This window comes from Cnephaeus nilssonii, assembly GCF_951640355.1.
Source record: "Cnephaeus nilssonii genome assembly, chromosome: X".
NCBI classification, from domain to species: Eukaryota; Metazoa; Chordata; class Mammalia; order Chiroptera; family Vespertilionidae; genus Cnephaeus; species Cnephaeus nilssonii.
Window position 1 is genome coordinate 1,055,211 of NC_137071.1, and position 21,514 is coordinate 1,076,724.

The window sequence follows — 21,514 nt, forward strand, 5'->3', positions numbered from 1 at the left end:
ATTTAGCAGCAAGGTTCTATGAAGGATATAAAGATTCATTAGACCCGGGGAAATGTAACATCTAGAGCAAGCATTATAATCCAGGCTAGGAAGGTACCTTGATTTCCCTTACTTTCTTCTCCCTCCTTTTCCTAGCATTACTAATCATTTACTTCATGTATTATTGTCTTTCATTTTTGGTTAATATTTACTAACAATGACTGAGAATTAGCAAACATGTTTAAATTTGAGTTTATAACATAGTTGAAACTCTTTTCTGTTGAGCAATACAGAACAGATAGACCTTTTTTTGGCAATAACTAAGACACAGTGCAGCGACTGTGTCTTCTCTCTCTTGTGTGTTCCTATTTGAATTACAGCATTGGAGGAAGAAAGGTATGGAGGCTGACTCAGCTCTAACCTATTCTTACGCTACCCTCACCTTCCTTTTCTCCTCCATGGGATCTGTCTCAATAGCCTGCAAGTGGCCATAGGGAAAGTCTTGGCACAGGGCTATACCATCTTGCTTCCCTGGAATATTGCCTGTCCCCATTTCTCAATCTGAGACCCTTTCTCACTCCTTCTTTGTGCAAGAAATGCAATCTCATTTTTAGGCACAGTCTCAAAGTGAACTCTTGCTATTACTTCAAAGCATCAATACACAGCACTTTCTACTGTCCTAAGGTCATCTGAAAGCATCCCAAATTCTTGGCTGCATCCATTTGTTCTATTGCAACTTGCTTCTTGCTAATTCTCTCCAGGGTGAATCCCAGAAAATTCCCCAAATAACCCACTCATTAGAGACCAATAAATAAGGACCAAAAGTTATTGTGAAACACATGCACAAGGCTTGGATGAGTGAGTTGGACATCCGGGTAATCCAGGAACACATTCCTACTGATGGCTGTATTACGCACGGAGAGTATTGATGAAAGCGGTGTACAGCTCCCTGGTGAGAAGGGGGTCTGGCATGTCCCTCAGGAACTCCTTCAATAAGGCAGCCACATCATGAACACTGTGCTCTTCTTCCAGAGAGACATCAACCCCACGGTCAAATTCCTCACGTAACTGGAAAGACAACAGTTCAAGTGGCAGTCTCATAACACCATATCTCTACGTTCAGTGCCCAGCAAAAGAAGCACTATGATTTTAGCATCTGGTATTAAGTTTACGTAGGCGAGGAGATATTTATTTCAGTTAGTTTTAATAATCTGCATAGCCCTAGCTGGTTTGGCTCAGAGGATAGAGTGCTGGCCTGTGGACTGAAGGGTCCCGGGTTCAACTCTGGTCAAGGGCACATGCCTCACTTGTGGGCTTTACCCCCAGGAGGGGTGTGCAGGAGGCAGCTGATCAATGATTCACATTACTGATGTTTCTCTCTCTCTCTCTCCCTCTTCCTCTCTGAAATCAATCAATCTCTCTCTCTCTCTCTCTCTCTCTCTCTCTCTCTCTATATATATATATATATATATATATATATATATACCGTATTTTCCGGCATATAAGATGACTGGGCGTATAAGATTTTCCTGGGTTAAAAAGTCGTTTTATACGCCGGAAAATACAGTATATTGGACTATATTGATGGGATTAGATATAATGGATTAGATATATTGGACTACCATATTTTCCGGCATATGAGGCGACTTTTTAACCCAGGAAAATCTTATACGCCCAGTCGTCTTATACACCGGAAAATACGGTATATATATGAAAAGATCTACATAAACTTAATATCCAAGGAGGAGATGTAAACAACATGTTGCCTTTATCTACAGAGTCTATGCAACCCAGCCATGAATATACATGTAAGTGCATTATTAAATAGAAGTATCTGTGGGTTTACTGTTAGTGATGCAAGCAGAAGGGTTTGATAATGATATCCAGAAGTTGGGAGGAAGAGCTAAGGGGTTAGGTCAACTATAATTGTGGGAGGGAGGAATGAATCCATTATACAGCAGTTTTGCATATCAGCATTGCTACCATGTTGGAATTTTGACATTTTACAGAAGTACTCGACAAGAAAGCCAAGTTTTTCTGCAAAAAATGAAATTTAAAACCCGATGAGCCATGCATGACTAAGTCTTGAAAGGTGACAATAACTAAATAAAAGCTGCCTTATATTTGTCAAAGTAGCTTAATAACAGTTCCCAGAAGGTTTCCATGCCTTAAATCATTATACTAGGTTTATTAGCATTCACAGCAGCAGCAGGAAGACACAAGAGCAAGAAGGGAGTCATATATCTGCCCCCTACTTTCGTCACTGACAGCTCAACTTCTCTTATGTATTGTTCTCTGCTGTACAAATAATTGTGAGTTTTTGAATCTATTCAATGCAATGAGCTTCTGTAAGAGTTCATGTGTTGAAGCATCCATTCACCCGTCCATTCAACAAAGATGTAATGCACGCTTCCTATCTACCAGGCCCTCAAAGTATGGTGGTGAATGAAGAAACAAACTCCTTACCCTCCCAGCTCTCAAGCTGATAGAGAAACAGGTAATAACCTGGTAATCACAAAAATGATTAATTAACTGTTAATATTGTGACAATTGTTCTGAAGAAAAAGTGTAGGGTGCTAAGAAGGAATATAACAAGATGAAATGGTAAGTTAGAGAATCTTTCATTCTTGAAATCTACATCTAATGACCACGAATTCTATTTTTCTTAGATCATCTCCATGCAGTTTTTCTTTTGCTGGATCCAGATATAACTGAGGAGTAATTCCTGACACCACCTCTCCACCTGGAGAAAATGCCCATTACTGTCTTGAACCACTGTCCAGGCAACTTTTCATTAGTGTGCATGAGGCAGCTAGAAAGGCTTCTATTGGTGCTATTCCCACTTGTGATCATTCGAACACATCATATTTCTTTCTTTAATTAATTTATTTTTGGTTAATCCTCAGCCAAGGATGTTTTCCATTGATTTTTTGAGAGAGAGTAGAAGGGGTGGGGAGAGACAGAGAAAGAGAAACATCAATGTGAGAGGACACATCAATTGGTTGCCTCCCATAGGCGCCCAGACCAGGGCCGGGGATCGAGCCTGCAACCGAGGTATCTGCTCTTAACCGGAATCAAACCTGCAACCCTTCAGTCCATAGGGAGATGTTCTAACCAGTAAGCCAAACCAGCCAGGGCTCGAACACACCCTATTTCTTTTTGAGCACACACACATGCAGAAAGAATGGACCATGGAAAGAGCTTGGTCTAAATTGTATGATCTTGAATTTAACATTGTGTGATATTGACTTAAGTTTCTTAATCTCTCGAATCCTCAAAAGAAGTGGTTAAAAGGGGCTACTCAGAGCTGGTGGGCAGATTGAATGAGATCATGTCTGTGGAAACATCCTGCAACTCTGCATAGGCCTAAGAAATACTACGATGCTATCTTCCCTCCCGCAAGTCCTGTTGTGACATAGACTTCAACAGTCTCTTGTGTGACTATGAAAAATAAAAACCAACCAACAAACCAAACAGAAAACACACTTCTTTTGAAAGACCTCTTATCTTGAAAAAAAAAAAAGATAGGCGAGGAGGTATTTAAGTTCAGTTAGTTTCAATAATCTAAACAAACATCCCTTCAGCTTCATCCAACTGAAAATAATTTTGATTTGGCATCATTTTTAAGTTGTTGAGTTTCTTATTCCTTTCTGTTAAAACCAACACAGGGAAAATATCGTTCTAATTTTTTTTTAGCCAACAGATGAATTCTTTTCTCAAAGGATGGTTTGCCTTTTATGAAGCCATCATGAACACAGAGACCTGCCTGCTCAGAGGAACCTATTCCTGAAGCTCCAATAGCAAGCTTCTGTTGCAAGAATGTTGCACAGTGCTGAAGGAAATCAAGGGTACAGTCCCCACATGAAAAATGAATTGGGAATCACTGGTTCCGTGGAAACTTCATAAGAATTACTTATTTTTGAGAATTATTTATTAGGGTCCTAGGGTCATCTGAAAGCATCCCATTATATGAATGTTAATGGCATTATTCATATTGCATTTTAGTAAAAAATTGGCGCGGTCTAATTATTTGCTATTTCTTATCGCTTACTGATTAGGTACTCTCTGAGTCTCCTGCTTTTACAGTTTCAATAAGGTATTTCTAAGTCACTTTTTCTTGGCTGTACATGCCAGGCACACGTCTGTACTTTCTGCCTTCAAGTGTTTGATCCTAACTCAATCGCAACCTTTCTGAGCTTCTGAGCTGTTGCCTTCTACCTCTCGGGACTCAATTATCCTATAATTGGCAGGAAGGCGCAGAAAAGATATTCAGCAGTGAATTTGCAAAAGCTTGAACTTGACACGAGGTAATTCAATTGCAAGTCAAGTGAAACGTACAATATCATCTTTACTTCTCACTTACTTGTCTCACTCTCTTTTTTGAGCTTCCGACTCGAAAGATGCCCACTGTCTGGAGGCCTGCAAATAAGCAAACAAAATCAACAGACCTGTTTTATGGCGTGAAACTCCGGAGGAAGTCAAAATACAAACAGAACAGAAGGCCGGCACTGGGCTGCAGCATGCAAATGAATAATCACTTGAAATGCCCACTGTCATTCTCCAGTACCTACAGGTTAGCACTACAAGCAACGGGATAATTTGATGTTAAACATTTCTGCTAAAACAATTTTTCACGTGATATTATGTACTTCCATACCTCCATATGAGAAAAGTTATGTAACAATTTCTCTTATTATTCAGAATAATTACTTAATCATGAGTTTTATATGAATTTTTAGCTCTTTATCAATATTTAAAATATAGTTCTTATTTTACTGATCATAAATAAAACATGTACTTATTAAAGAAAACCTATAAAAGGCAGAAAATGTAAAAAATAATATACTGCAAAAAATACCTGATACAGAAATAATCGCTCTTAATATTTTGGTTTCTTTTTATCCAGCCATTTCTCCATATATACAGGGTGGGCAAATGTAGGTTTACAGTTGTAATGCAAATAAATAATAATTAATAAATAATAATGCAAGAATAAACTTTCACATACTCACAACTGTAAGTCTACTTTTGCCCCTGTATATATGGAGGGAGGGAGAAAGAGAGAGAGATAGAGAGAGAGAATGCAACTGTTTTCAATCCATATTATGCTATAAGATTTTTTATGCCAGTAAAAATTCCTTGTAAATGTCATTTAAAATGAATGCAAATACTTTATAGTATGAATGCGCCACAATTCTCTTCATATTCCCCTCTGATTGGCATTAAGGTCCCCCAACACATATGCACTTGTTTTGCATTATAAATGGCCCTATTATGAACAACTGGACATAGGTCTCGGTTCACATTTCTAATTTTCTTAGGATCATGTCCTAGAAGTGGGGTTATAGCGGAGGTTGAGAGACTGCTCTTAAACAATTAGCTCTCTTAAAACAAACAAGTGTTATCACTATCACACATTAGACATTTCAACAATAGGTCCTTAATATCATTAAATTTCCCATCAACATTCACATAAGGTTCACAAACTGTGATAGATCGATATGCCTTTTAGTCTCTTAATGTATGTGTTCCCTTCTCCTCCTGTGTTTTTCCCCTCATAATTGGTTTCATGAAGAAACAGCATTGCTTTCCCTCTGTAGACTTCCCCATCATCTGGACTTGGCACTCCTATTGTCATTTGTATGTTCCTCTCTCCCCTTTATTTCCTCTGAAGACATATTTAGAGCCAGCATTTCCTCTGATTCTAGTTTGATTTGGGGGGCAAAAATACTTCCCAAGAGGTATTATGGCCCTAGCAGGTTTGGCTCAGTGGATAGAACATCGGCTTGTGAACTGAAGGGTCCCCAGTTTGATTCCAGTCAAGGGCACATGCCTGGGTTGCAGGCTCTATCCCCAGTAGGGGGCGTGTAGGAGGCAGCCAATCAATGATTCTCTCTCATCATTGATGTTTCTATCTCTCACTCCCTCTCCCTTACTCTCTGAAACGAACAAAAATGTATTTTAAAGAAATAAAATATAACATTTAACCTAAATTTTAAAATTATAGTCACAGCTGTGCCTGAACCTGTATATAATACTCAGACTTCCAGTAAGTAATAGGATTTTCTTGGGGGGGGGGGGTGTACTTTGCTTAATCTAGTTTTATTGAGGTTCCTCTCCCTTTCCACTAAAACAGTTCTGACTAGTACAATCTTTTTGTATATTTCTTTTATGGTCTTGCCACATTATGTATTAAGTACAAGGCTTTTTATTTGGTTTTCCAATGATCTTTAGTTAGAAATGATAACATCCATAAATACCCCACTTATCACTTCTATGCCTTATAAGTGGTATCCAGGCTAACTTGAGCAGATCATGGTGAGAGAGGGGCTCATTATCTTGGCACTTTGCTCTTGGGTGGGATTTTGCTTTGCATCTATTTTCAAAAGACTTCCGTGCCCTCTTGTTTCTGTCATCGATGTGTCTGCCTCAGAACTGAGTCCAGCCCCCGCCTAATCCATTGCTTCTACCTCTCTGGGAGCTTGAAAACAGGATAATCAAGATATTAAAATCAAATTCAGAGTTACATTTCTTTTTTAAAATATATTTTTATTGATTTCAGAGAGGAAGGAAGCGGGAGAGTGAGATAGAAACATCAATGATGAGAGAATCATTGATCGGCTGCCTTCTGCACACCCCCCACTGGGGATCGAGCCCACAACCCAGGCTTGTGCCCTGACCAGGAATCGAACTGTGACCTCCTGGTTCATAGGTCGATGCTCAACTATTGAGCCATGTCAGCCGGGCCAGAATTATATTTCTTTTTAAAGAGATTTTAAATTGATTTTTAGAAACAGAGGAAGGGAGAGGGAGACAGAAAAACATTGATGTGAAAGCTAAACATCCATTTACTGCCTCCTGCATGACCCCTCTACCGGGGATTAAGTTGGAAACCCGGGCATGTGCCCTGACCGGGAATCGAACCGGTGACCTTTCGGTGCATGGGATGACACCCCACCAACTGAGACACACTGGGCAGGGACAGAATTATATTTTTTCATCTGAAAAATGAGCACAAGTATCTGCCTCAAAAGTTAAACAGTGATTCAAGACTAGCTAATGCATATAAACTACATAGAACAGCAGTCGCCAACCTTTCAGACCTCACGGACCACCAGTGGTCCGGGGACCACCGGTTGGCGACCACCGACTTAGAATATATCTGTCGTCGACTATTATGAAAAGGAAATATGCCCTCACTGAACTGAGTGAGTCTTCTTGTGCAAAATGGAAAATGTTAATATAATAGTTGGTCTCAGCAATTGTACTTTTGGCCACATTTATTTTCTTATTTTCTGACGGTTTTCAGATAGTTGAAATTTCTACATAGGGGAGATAACACATAAGGGCATTTTCTACACAGATAAGATTCTTCATTTGGCTGAATTCCTCCAGGCTGTTCAGAAACGTCTATGTCTATGACATGATTTTCTCAATTATAGTATTTTTCCTCTCGGTAAAAATGACTATGATTTAGAAAATAGCTACTTAGTGATCAATTATTATAATTACTATATATCTCAATTGATTATTATCTATTTTAAGTTTTAAAAGTATTTATTTATTTACTTTTTTCAGGGATAGCAAATAACAGAATTCAGACAGCCAATGCTGAATAAGCCTCACAGTGATTTTCCTCAAAAAGAAGATACAGTCTAGGCGTTCAGTAACCTGGTAAAAACAGGTGTACGTAGAAAAAGGCATAGATCTGGCAAAGACGTGACTTCACTGTGCCCTGCCCCAGAAATGGACGTGATCACCTTTCTCTCCTTTTCATCAGAAAGTGAAATGAAAACTAGACCCAGAGCACCTGAATGTCAGGCTTGGGGAATTTGAGTAACCAGGGCAGGCATAATAAGCAGGAGGCCCCACCCCAAAACCGCCTAAATCCCAGAAATGTCACAGGGTGTGACATTACAGTGTCTCTTTTTTTCATGTGTGCTTCTGGAGAACTGGGGATGCTTAAGGAATTTTGACCCGATGGTACAGAAAGCATTGGGATGAAATATAAGTGGCGAAGGGTGGTGCACACAAATATAGATGCAGTCTAGCTAATTGTCTAGACCCGTGGTCGGCAAACTGAGGCTCGCGAGCCACATGCGGCTCTTTGGCCCCTTGAGTGTGGCTCTCCCACAAAATACCACAGCCTGGGCGAGTCTATTTTGAAGAAGTGGTGTTAGAAAAAGTTTAAGTGTATAAAATTTGGCTCTCAAAAGAAATTTCAATCTTTGTACTGTTGATATTTGGCTCTGTTGACTAATGAGTTTGCCGACCACTGGCCTAGAGCAATTTTGGAGAGAATTAAAAGATTGTTGATAAGTGTTTATAAGGCTAAAGTGAATCAAACTCTTGCTACCCATTTCAAAAACTGGCAAGCAAAGCCTTATGAAAGAATTGTTTTTTGAAGTTTGCTTTTAATTCATTGGTTTAAAGTGAACAAGATTAATATCTGTTTGATTTTGAACGTGACTCTTATTGTCCAGGAGCCATTTGGTGCAAACACCATGGGAACCCAGAGCAGAACCGAGGCCTTGAAAGATCACCCAGCTTATCTTCTTTCCTTTAGGCCTTAAGCTGCGTTTTAATTATTCACAAAAGGAAAGTGAATTGCCCTGTTTTTAAATAAGCTTAGAGGAAATGCTAGTTTACATACTATAATTGATTTTCAAAAAGAAAATAAGATATACCAAGTTTTCTTTCACAAAAGCAGTTACTCAACCTGGCTCTGGAATCTTGCATGTTTGGAGTGGAATTTTCTTGTTTAGAATTTTTAAAAATATTTACAGTTCACTCTCTATATACTTTATAAGGAAAATTCTAGTTATAAAAGTAAGTGTCTCTTTTTCTACCTCACAGTGAAATGGGGGCTGAGTTTACATATTCATAGTATTTTACTCTTTAGTTGTTAAGCTATTTTTAAAAAAAATTCTGTTCAAAGAATATTCATTGAACATCTACATTGTGTTCATCATGATACTAAGTGTTGAGAATTCAAAATGACTAAGACCTTTCTCTTGAACTCCAGTTTATCTGCCAAGGAGAAGAGACAGATAAACACATACACACATGTACAGCGACACATATATTAATATTTTGTATAAACAAATATAATTTCAATATAATTAATTAAATGATTAAGTCACTCATATGTTATCAAGTGATTTTCATATATAATGATTTTAAGAGGTTTAGCTATGTCCTTAATAATTTTAATGAAGTCCCAGTTTTATTAGAAAGAAATGAGCGTGTTAATAGCCTCAGAATTTTCTTTGTTTACCTTTCTTTTTTCCTTTATTACAATAAGCATATTGTTTTATAGTAAAGAAGCAGTTAAAAACTTTACTTCTGTCCATAAAATGCATTCTAATACTATATAGCCAACAAATTTAGATTATGAAAAAATGGCCGTTCGATGAGCCAAGTCTAAATTTCAGTATTTTTAAGTCAATATACTACCTGGAACTGAGTTGCCAAAGGGGTCATTGTGAAGAAATTTTAAGTGAACACCCTTCCCATAAAAATGCAAATAGCAATATAGGAACCTGTTGTCAAAAACTATGTATTTTCTATTCTTGCAAGAAATGGTTTTCAAATCATTTTTAAAGAAGTTGGACTCTTATTTTTTAACTAGGGGCCTGGTGCACGACATTTGTGCACGGGGTGGTGGGGGGAGGGTGTCCCTCAGCCTGGCCTACGCCATTTTGCAGTCCAGGGGCCCTCGGGGGATGTCTGATTGCTGTGGAGGCAAGAGACGCTCCCACCACCACCTTTGCACTCACCTGCCGTCAGCCCGGCTTGTGGCTGAGCAGCACTCTGTCGTTCTGCCATTCGGTCCATTTGCATATTACCCTTTTATTTTATAGGAAGGAAGCCTTATGAGTGACTTCAATGTATAACAAAAGATAAAAGTGGGTCTTCTCTGTTTGAAGGGGCCCTGGGGACAGACCTAGTCCAACATACCTTGCCCCTCCCCTAAATTGCTTGGCCTCAACGGTTACTTCTGAAGACTCTTGGGGTCTAGGCAGTCCGAATGCCATCAAGTAGATGTTCCCCCCAAAGTCTTGGTTAGCCTAGGAATCTCTTAAGCAAACACATCCATAAGCTATCTTTTTTTTTTTAACATCATCCGAGGATATTTTTCCCTTGATTTTTATTTTATTTATTTATTATTATTTTTTATATTCATTATTTATTTATTTATTTTTATTAAGATATTATATGTGTACATATCTTACCATTGCTCCCCCCACCCCACTCCCATATATGCCCTCACCCCCCAGAGTTTTGCGTCCATTGGTTATGCTTATATGCATGCATACAAGTCCTTTGATTGATCTCTTATCTTCCCCACCTCTCTCTAACCTTCCTGCTGTAATTTGACAGACTGTTTGATGCTTTACTGCCTCTGTATCTATCTTTTTGCTCAAGTTTTTAATGTTCTTTATTATCCATAAATGAGTGAGATCATGTGGTATTTTTCTTTCATTGACTGGCTTATTTCACTTAACATAATGTTCTCCAATTCCATCCAGGTTGCTGCAAATGGTAAGAATTCCTTCTTTTTTATGACAGCATAATATTCCATTATGTAGATGTACCATAGTTTTCTGATCCAGTCATCTGCTGATGGACACCTAGGCTGTTTCCAGATCTTAGCTATTGTAAATTGTGCTGCTATGAACATGACCCAGTAATCCCACTCCTAGGAATATATCCTAAGAAACTGGGAACACCAATAAGAAAGGATATATGCACCCCTATGTCCATTGATTTTTAGAGAGAGTGGAAGAGAGAGGGAAAGACAGAGAAAAATATCGATGTGAGAGAAACACATTTATTGGTTGCCTCCTGTACGCACCCCGACCAGATCCTGGGCTGGGGAGGAGCCTGCAACAGAGGTATGTTCCCTTGATCAGAATCGAACTCAGGATCCTTCGGTCCACAGGCCAATGCTCTATCCACTGAGCCAAACCCGCTAGGGCTATAAACTATTTTCACAAAGGAAACTTTGGCCCAGAGTTTGATCAAATGAACACAGAATTAAACTGGATGCTTAAGTAAATGATGTTTGAGTTAAAGAATGTCTTTAGGACTGACAGACAAGTCTGCTTACCGTGTTTTTCTAGATGTTGACAGCAGCTGTCCACCAGCCTGGGAACCTGTCTGTAAATAGGATTCAAACTGAGTTTCTTATCTCTTGCTTTTTCTTTTTTACTTTGAGCTTCTGCAGGCAAGGAGAGTTGTAAAGCTTCTAGAAGTCGAGACTGATTGTCATCAAGATCTGTGATGGAGTCCACTGACATTGCACCCTGCAAATCACACATAGACATGAGCAAAGAGTGCAGACAGAGAAGATAAAAACAGCTTCCCCCAGAGGCCATCTAGGAATCCTTTTGCCTATAATTATTTATCGTACTTGAAATAATACTGCTTGATTTAATTGTGCTGTTTGTATTTTGAGAGAGAAAAAACAAACATCTTTTGAAAAAGTTAGAAGTCCATACATGGGGTAAGGTACTGGCAGTGACAATTTCAACAACAGACAACATTTTCCAAATGAAAGACAAGAGGGCAAACATATAATTAAAATATTTTAACGCAACCACTTTGTTCCTTAAAACAAGAAAACATCGCATACCCAATGAATGAGGTCGTTAGAGAAATCTTGTGAATAAACAAATAAAACAGTCTTAGTTTGTTTTCCCCCAGAAGCAGCACAAAGCACTTTCTCAGGGAAATGGTCCCAGCAGACACCTGCAGTGGGGGGATGAGACATGGATGGGAAAGCAGCCACTGGAGGGAGCCTCACCCAGCCTGTGACCAGCATGGGCAGCTGGAGTCCAGTTGCATGGGGGCCTCTGGGAGACAGCGTGGATCAAACACCTCTGAGCTAGCCCTGCTAAGGTGTGACGGAGCTGAGGTGTTTATACTCTAAGTCTCAAGAGTCATCCATTAAGAGTACCATATTTTCCGGCGTATAAGACGACTGGGCGTATAGAAGATTTTCCTGGGTTAAAAAGTCATCTTATACGCCAGAAAATACAGTAGCTTCTGGCCTTAACTGGTTTGGCTCAGTGGACAGAGTGTTGGCCTGTGGATTGAAGGGTGCTGGGTTCGATTCCAGTCAAGGGCACAATGCCCAGGTTGCAGGCTCGATCCCCAGTGGGGGGTGTGCCAGAGGCAGCTGATCAATCATTCTCTCTCATCACTGACTCTCTCTCTCTCTCTCTCTCTCTCGTCCTCTCTGAAATTAATAAAAATATATATATTTTAAAAGAGTAGCTTCTGGTAGGGGCAGGGAGGTGATGTTAAAGCCTCACTCAGTCCTTGCAGCTTGTCATCTGCGTGGGTGGGCTCCTCTGGCCATCAGAGAAAGCCCTCAGCAAAGAGATGAGGTGCTGGCAGGTGAGAAGAAGGCCAGCTTGCTAGGAATAGTGAAGGCCAAGGGGAAGGGAACAGGGCACCAGCCATGTCTGTGTAGTCACCCATCCTTTGATGAAGTGTAGAGGAAGAAGTTGGCTGCTGGTGTCATGGGAAGGCGTGGACGGAGGAGAGAGCATTTGGGAGGCCAATTGCATGGGCCTAGGTTCCCAGAAAACTCTAATGTAGAGTCTTGTTGTCATTACCATATATGGGTTTGGACAGATAGTCTGAGGGACAATGACAGATTGGAAGAACAATTCCATCATGCAAATTCAAAGGTTGTCATTTCTTCAACTCTTTATTTACAAAGCCAAAGCTTTGAAAAATAGCAGTGGCTCGAGTGCGCCACTATCTCGGAGAGGTCCTGAATGTTGGGGGCTGATGGAGAAATAAGGATTTCAAGTGAGAAGTATCTGGGGTTTTAACTAGGGCATTAGTCAAAGGCTGGAGGTGACAAAAATTGGGAGCCTCCAGGTGAGAGAAAAGGGAGAGAAGTTCTCCCAGTGACCTAGGAAGTTTTAGAAATGTTTATCAACTGACTCAGCCAGTCACCAACCAGCTTTCCAGAAAACTCAGCTTTCTTCACTTGAAATGTGAAATTTGAAATGCCAAATAATAGTACAGTGCCTAGACATAGCACTCACTAAATAAATGGTAACATATCAGTATTGCTTACATATATATTTGGTTATGTCTGAGAAAAAGAAAATTCCAGGAAAAATATTGTTTATGAAGACCAGCAGCAATTCACTGGGCCAGGCACGGTTCTCAGTTGAAGATGAAGAGATTAACAAAAACATCTAGCCCTGCCTTCCAGCCTCATGGTCTCATGGGAGAGTCTCCTAACACAACAGAAGATTGTAATAGACCAGGATCAATGGTGATGTAGAATGTTCCGGATATCACAGGACATATGTGTAAACAAAGAGGGGTACCCAAGGGCTTTGAGAGGGATGAGGGAAAGGCTTTGAGGGGATGCCAGGTGCCATAGAGCCGGTGTAAATTCTCCCTAAATGGAGTTGTTGACATACCTGCACACAAATGACATTTCCAGTTTTCACATGAGCAAAGTCTCGAAAAATAACCTGATACACCTTTGGTTGTCCTAACATTGGCTATGGAGAAAATACTGAACAACTCACCCTCCTCCTGGCCCGAGGAGCTGGTTCCGGGGTATTTGGCGACGTCGACTCATTTGGTGTTTCCGAGGTGGAGCTGAGAGATGAGTTACTGCTTGACAGTTCTTTGTTTTGTCTTTTACCTCCAAATGGGAGGAGGGAGGCAACAAAATCAGATGCATCCTTTTGCTCGTCCCTCTGTAAGTCCTGCTTGAGTTTATAGGCCCGGTCATTTGCAATGACTTGGGATAAGGGCATTCCAAATGCCTGTGGGATGAATTCTGGAATCAAAACACAAACATTCATTTTCAGAGAAAGACTGGACCAGTGGAGACTCACTGATGCGTTAGACCTCAGCGCAGACATATGCAAATGGCTGTTTTCGGAAGAACTGATGGCTCAATCCAAATAAGAAGATGACTTTTGTGTTTATCAGAGTGGCCAAAGTTTCTATTTCAATAAAGAAAGCTAGTGTGTATAACTATTATAGGCTTTAGAATTCTCAGCCTCTGGTTTTACTCCATGTATCTCAAGTATGTTTGAAAGGAAATGACTTTATAGAGAAATGTGATATTTTTTTATAAAATGTACATTAATAGTTTATCCTCATGAGTACACAGTTTTACAAAGTTAGTCCTCAATTGATATGTCTCAAGAACCCCTAAAGCTTACAAGGCATGGTAAGATTCTGCATTGATACACTCATTTGACAGGCACTTATTGAATACCTATTATGTGCCACATCAAATTACACAATGGGGAGTACAAAGTTTATGAAAGGTAGGTCCGGTCCTTGCTCCTGGAAGGTTCCGAGAGTGGAGTGGTGGAGTGCAGAGTCAGATATGTAAAGAAATGCAATAGTGTCCATAATGTGTTAGAATAGATGCATGAAGCAAAGACAAATTCAATTACCGTACTTTCCGGCGTATAAGACGCCTGGGTGTATAAGATTTTCCTGGGTTAAAAAGTCATTTTATACGCCGGAAAATACGGTATATTGGACTATATTGATGGGATTAGATATAATGGATTAGATATATTGGACTACCATATTTTCTGGCGTATAAAACGACTTTTTAACCCAGGAAAATCTTATACGCCCAGTCGTCTTATACGCTGGAAAATACGGTAGGTAGATACACTTTGAAGTTCCCAGTGAAAGAGCTATCACGTGACATGATAATCTGAGAGGCAGAGGAGCAACTTGGAAAGAAGTCTGCTCTTTTTTCATTGTGTTGCTGGCCCCCACATGCTGGCTCCAGTCAGCTGGTTGGGGCTGTCACTCATGATCTGTACTCAGGCTGTTCTGCTGAGCACATCTGAAAGTGGAGTCTCACCATTTAACATCTGGTGAAGGGCCCCAGATACAATTTGTTCAATCCTCTAGTGAGGAAAATTTCGGAGAAGGAGCAGAATGCAGAAATCTATGGCTTTATTTGGAGATGTGTATCCAGTTGCTTTCTGGATCTCCGCAGTAATTTGTATACAGATACATCATAAGCACACCAATCTTTAGGGCCAGGCATTTTATTTTTTTATATATTTTCATTGATTTCAGAGAAGAAGGGAGAGAGAGAGAGAGAAACATTAATGATGAGAGACATTCATTGATTGGCTGCCTCCTGCACGCCCCCTACTGGGGATCTACCTCACACCCTGGGCATGTGCCCTGACTGGGAATCAAACCATGACCTCTTGGTTTATAGGTGGACGCTCAACCACTGAGCTACACTGGCTGGGCAGGGCCAGGCATCTTATTGGCAACATTTTAGATTCATGGTGAAGAGCATTAATGATTAGATTAAATTATTTCTTTTAGACTCAAAATTAGGTCTCTTAGCAGCAGCAAATTGGAGTCTAGCCTCTCCTTTCTTTTTATAAAATTTATAACCCCTATGAATAAAACTAGAGTGATCAAGAGAAAACAGTGTTAAAATGGTTTGTTCTTTGAAGGAAAGAGCTAACATTAAATCAGGTGGAAAGAGGCTTTAAGGGTTTTCTTCTTTGATAAATGGCAACATTTTTAACATCACAGAGCTAATGGCCACGTCTACATTGAAAGCAGAAATAGCACTTGAACAGTCTGCACCTCTGCTTCTATCAAAACCTGCAATTCGTTTTTAAGTGAAAAATTAAACCTTCAGCATCTTGGCTTAGCATTTGGGGATTTTCTGCAGATGCTTATAATTCTCCACCAACAAACTAGGTGGCATATAATAATACAAAAAATATTTTAGGAATTTGTGTGGAGTGATCAATGTGGCCAGTGTAGCAAGCTGCAATCCTCCTCTTAAAAGGCCACTTCCACTACTTGCAAATAGAAACCAAATGGGCCCATAGCAGGCCACCTGCTGAGCACCCCAGGTTTTATTATGTAAATCAGTACTCTCTTGTCTATGGGAATAATCCAATAGTCTGCCTTCAAAAAGGTTGGGGAAAGTTTAGAAACATGTGGATGGCCAGGCTGACAGCTACACCCAATATATGAAAACTGTTAGGGATAATAACAGCAAAAAGGAGATTGATGAATATATCAAGTGGCATGTGTCTGCTCATGCAGGCTTGCTCATAGCAGAATTTAATATGAGATGGGGACTATTGATTTCTCTCCGAGCCACATTTTCTATACAAGGAAAACCAACCAGTCTCATTTAAAGATTTCTAGTATCCCTGGGGGAAAACAGAAGGAAAAAAGGTTTCCTTTGGAATCTGTCACTTTTAATATCTGAGAGTCTGTCATTCTACTTGTAAATTGGAATAATTGAATACGGATGAAACAGATGGAATATGTGAAGTCATTCTCCCCAAATTTTTATTTCTCTCTTTTTTTTTCCCAATCAAGAGCTGTAGCCACCTACCACAGATTTTTCTTTCTAATGGGCTTTCTTTCCTGGCTGAGTTTATTCTATCAGTAATAGCATTCTAATGTAGTCTCTTTAGTTTCTCATTGCTTTCTTCCGAGGGCTCTTAAAAGCTTCAGAAAGGAGACCCCCCTATGCTGCTCCACTTGTGTTGCCATGCCTCGTTTCTGTAAAAATTCTAGATATGATTCCTTAAATATTTTTGCTTTTCAAAATATGGCTATTGTGAAATTGAGCATTTATCACAAGTATATTGAGCAAATTCCTCCTCTATGTGTAAATAAAGAGTTGAGCACCCATGTTTATATGAGGATCCAAAGCTCTTCCATCGGTGGATAAAAAGGAACCTGTGATGATAGTGGCTAATAAAATTGAGAATAGGTTTTTAAAACCATAAGGACATTACCCAAGACTCGCTGGTTGGGGGCCAGGAACAATGTGTATCATGTTCCTATCTATGGAATGTGTTCACCGAGGAGACTGCTTCCCGTGCTGTTTTTATTAGTAGCAACTGTCTACTATCGCTCCCCAAGAACTGTGGGGTCAGGCATGACATCCTCTTGGCTCCCTACTGCAATTTCCAGATCATCACCTTCCCACTGTGTGGCACAAACGGGCTACTGCAAGGTTCCCCTGGTCTCCTGCTCACTGGTATCTTCTATTGTCAATGACTTCGACTCATGGTCGTGATCCTCCAAAATCTACCGTCATCCTGGGTGGCTTGGACATCTACTTAAATCTCCTTGACCTACTCTCCTCTTACTTTTTCATGCATGCCACCTCTTTCATCCACTCCCTCCATCCCATCCTGGGCTTTGTCCTCAGCGGAAGTGATTCCACCTCTGGAATCAGGCTTCTGCCTTCCAGTCTTCTCTCCCTCCAGCCCAAGTTGATGTTTACACCGCAGTGTGGCAATCTGTTTAAACACACCATTAAGCCACCCCCTCCATGACACTTTGCTGGTGTCTCAATCCTCTTAGCATGCAGACCTAAAGCTGTGCTGTCACCCATGCGGTCTTGTGGTGGCTGCCGCCTCCTTCTCTCCCCCGGAATCACACTCACCCTGGTTCTCTCATCTCCAGTAGCAGCATTCAATGACAGCATTCAATACATTTTCTTTTAGAATCCCTACAATAGTGATAACTGATACTTAATTTTTCTACTGCTATTTAATATGATGCAAAATAAAGCTATGTCAACTATTCCTATACAGTGCCACTTCACAGCTCACATATAGTAACCTACTTAGAGAGTCAAGGACAATAAAACATGGCGTGTATGATTTCAACACAAGGAAAGGTGCCAGACGTGAAAAATCCCCAGATTTTACGTCGATGAATATATGGCACGATCTGAAAACATCCTGTGGAGAGGGAACCTATCTCTCAGACTGATGCTACAATAAAACCCATTCTCCTGGTTCTCTGATTAGGACCACGTTAACTGGAACAAAGTAGTTATTTTTAAACCTTTACCCTCAAAGTGATTTCTTTTTGATACAAGCAAGAAATTTTCTAAAGTTCTAAAAGTTTAAAAATACTTTTTGGTTGCCAAGCAATCTAACTAAGAGAAATTAAGGGCTTGGAACTATTCTGTATGAAAATGTGTTTTGTTTCCAGATCGTAGCTATTGTAAACAATGCTGCTAAGAACATAGGGGTGCTTTCTGATTGGTGTTTCAGGCTTCTTAGGATATATTCCTTGAAGTGATGCAATGAAGGCCTGGGGTGGCAGTGGGAGTGGGGTTAATGGAGGAAAAAATGGGGCATCTGTAATACTTTCAACAATAAAGATAAATTAAAAAAAACTAATGCTTTATTGGTATACCCGAAAGCCTGTTGATTATAGATACACTTAAACTTTCAGTGTCTTCTTTATAAATGCATAAAACTAAAACTAGTGTCTTCTTTATAAATGCATAAAACTAGTGAGGGCAAGAATAAATAAAATATTTATATAGCCTTTTGACACAGAAAAAAAAGAAACCATGTTTTCTGAACCAGCATCAGTCTTGAATTAGTTTCATATGGAAATCAAAAGTCACATGGGCACTGCTTAAGTGGCAGGAGGGATGCAGGAGTGTCACATGATCTGCTGTATATTATGTCAAGCAATTAAATAAAATACAGGACATGATTCATTCTGATTGAATCAATTAATTTAGCGGCGTACCAAACATTTAATGAATCACTCTTTATTGGGAAAGCAATTAGATTCTAATAAGCTGCTCCCATTTATTTTTAGATGATCTAACCCAAGAGGTCATTTAGAGTTTCCTGTTTTCCTTATTTTACTCTTGGATTCAAGTGATTATCATTTTTCACATGTGCAGCTGTTGTGAACTCAAATGCTAATATTCAAGTGGAAGAAAATAATGTGAACCAACTAACTGTGCGAGACCTGCACGCTGCCCCCTCACACGCTGGTTCCCAGGACTTTATGTTTGGGAAGGATGCCATGTAATTAAGCTTCATTTAAGCGTAGGACATCTTCTTTTTAAATATCATAGCTACTTTAAATAAGAAAAAAACCCACATTTTTCCCATGAAGCCTTATTTCCACCCCCCTTAGTTGGATGGGTGATGTGTCTTTCCTTTGTAAGCATCAGGACCCGTTTTATTTCTCCCCAAGCCCGGTCCCTGTGCAGCCTTGTAGAACACTGCCAAGTTTGCACTGCGCCTATATAATACATAACTATGATTTGGTCTGAAAAATGACCAATGGCCCAGTACATATTGGTCAGTTACTTCCCCTGGTCTTTCCTTTCCTGCTCACTTCCATTCTTGCTTCCTGCTGTTTTGTGATATAAGCAAGCACACATACACCTTTCTCTCTTGAAAGAACTGAAACATTTCCCACAAAAATGCTCATTCTGCTCAGGAGTCTAGCCCAAATGGGCACTTTAGAAGAATCACCTAAAGTATACATTATGAATATTGAAACCCCAGTAACAATATCACCATTTTAGGATTAATCGACTTTAAAGATGACACATTACTAATAGCAGTCTTAATAATACCTTTAATGTACTCCATAAACACCGAGAACTACCCTAATCTAGCGAGGTAGAGGAGGTCTGTGGCAAGAAGAGAATGAGTAAAAAGTAGTTTACAAGAGCTACCTTGGCTACTAATATTCATTAAAAATAAATCGGGGCAAGAACATATGAAGCAATGAAATAGAATACAATTGATCAGGCAGCTGGACAAGAGTCAGCACCCTTTGCCTTCATTCTTCCTGCAGCAGGTTCTACTGCAATAGGATGTGCCCTGGTAGGTTTACTGGTGAATATGGACCAGAGTTCTCATCTTAGAAGTTGCGTATTAGTAGTTTGTAAAATTACTTTTTCCCAGTACCCCTACAGACCAATGAAATCAGACGTTTTTGGGGGCATGGGATTAGTCATTGCAAATATTAAAGGTTCCACAAATTATTCTATTATGCCGCCAAGGGTAGGGAATCACAGACATTTCCATCGCTTTTTCACCAGTTTGAGGTAAAAATTTGAAATGTCTGGAAATTTTTTGTTTAGGGGAGGTGCTACTGGCATCTATCTAGCGGGTAGAGGTTAGGAATGCTATTAAACACCTCTCATGATGCACAGGACAGGCCCACAACAAACAGTTATCCAGTCTCAAATGTCAATAGTCCGATGTTGAGAACTCATGCTCTATGGGAAGTAAAACGTTGGTTTTCCATTCTTTAGAATTCTTTTTTTAAAAAATATTTTTATTGATTTCATAGAGGAAGAGAGAGGGTGAGAGAGAGAAACACCAATGATGAGAGAGAATCATTGACCGGCTACCTCCTGCATACCCCCTAATGGGGATGGAGCCCGCAACCCGGGCATGTGCCCTTGACTAGAATCAAACCTGGGACCCGTCAGTCCGCAGGCCAACGCTGTATCCACTAAACCGGCTAGGGCTAGAATTCTTTATCTCCTTTTATTCCAAAGAACCAAATGTCATAACCCTTTAGCATGGTTTGAGATATGGCTATAGAGTCTGGAATCGATGATGTAGACTAGGTCTTGTCCAATACTGATTACAATGTGTTTATTTTTTATACCTTCAGTTTTATTTCCTTCCATCAAGCAGAAATTCAATAGTTATATAGAAGATTTCCCAGGTGAGGTACATGGCTCTCCTTACTCAACACTCATTTACTAGGTCACATAAAATGAAAATACATTCACATGACCACACCTTTCAGCAGTCATTTCATAGAAACAAGCCACAAAATATTGTACTGTGCTAATGGGGGCCAGGTGCCCATTGTGTGGGCTCAATTAATATTAGCTTGAAATGACCACAAATACCTCTGAAAGAATGGCTAAAGTGTCAATTCCTTAAGTAGACACAAAAGGTACACAAAACAGTATGAAGAGAGTCAACAATTCCCAAAACATATAGGGCAAAGAATAAGCATGCTATGATCTAACATCAAAATGCTGAGAATGACTCATCTTCAGTAACCCATGAGGATGAGACTGTTTCTTTCCAGTAGTCATGGTAGGCGAATCCAAACTCTTTCTCACTCAACTAGCCCTGCCTAAATATCTGGATTTGCCAGACAGCTGGTTAACGTTAGAGATGCTATCCATGGCTACTCAACCCAGGTTCTCTCTATGCATAGCTGATTGGCCAGAATCATAATTGGAACCATAAACTTGGCTGAAGTCACACTTTTCTCAAACCAGCTGAACTCATCAATTCAGTACGGGGCCACTCAAACACAAAGGAGTAGACCAAAACAGTTCTTAATGACATTCCATCATAGAAATCCAGTTTACATAATAGAGTTGAACCACGTAAATCTGTGCAATTCAAAAACCCCACCAAATTCAACCATTATGCTCCATAGAAGATGTATTCACTCTAGTTCATTCTGTTCCTTACCTCTGTCTTTGTTTTTCTCCTTCCCTAGTGAATCCAGTTTCTTTCTCAAAGATTTCTTCCTCTTTTGTCCATCTGTAAATATTAAAAGAATAAAAAGTTGTAAAAATAAGAATATAAGTAATATTTTACATTATCAATTTTGATAACCATGTCTGAGCAAAAGCATGACTTCTCACTTACTTCACTCATAATTTGACATTTTAAACAGACCAATGGCTCTGAAAATATAAGAAAAT

At 39.7% G+C, this 21,514-nt stretch overlaps 1 protein-coding gene across 3 annotated transcripts in view; it reads right to left on the bottom strand.

The window, feature by feature from the left end:
* Positions 1 to 21,514, bottom strand: part of ARHGAP6 (Rho GTPase activating protein 6) — a 506,928-nt gene that overhangs the window by 54,920 nt on the left and 430,494 nt on the right. For all 3 annotated transcript variants that reach the window (XM_079764312.1, XM_079764314.1, XM_079764313.1), the window contains exons 3-7: positions 21,279 to 21,350; positions 13,545 to 13,801; positions 11,093 to 11,288; positions 4,343 to 4,398; positions 897 to 1,047 (exon numbers count right to left, since the gene is read on the bottom strand). In XM_079764312.1, coding sequence (XP_079620438.1) covers positions 897 to 1,047; positions 4,343 to 4,398; positions 11,093 to 11,288; positions 13,545 to 13,801; positions 21,279 to 21,350 — 732 coding nt within the window. The remainder of the gene's footprint in view (positions 1 to 896; positions 1,048 to 4,342; positions 4,399 to 11,092; positions 11,289 to 13,544; positions 13,802 to 21,278; positions 21,351 to 21,514) is intronic.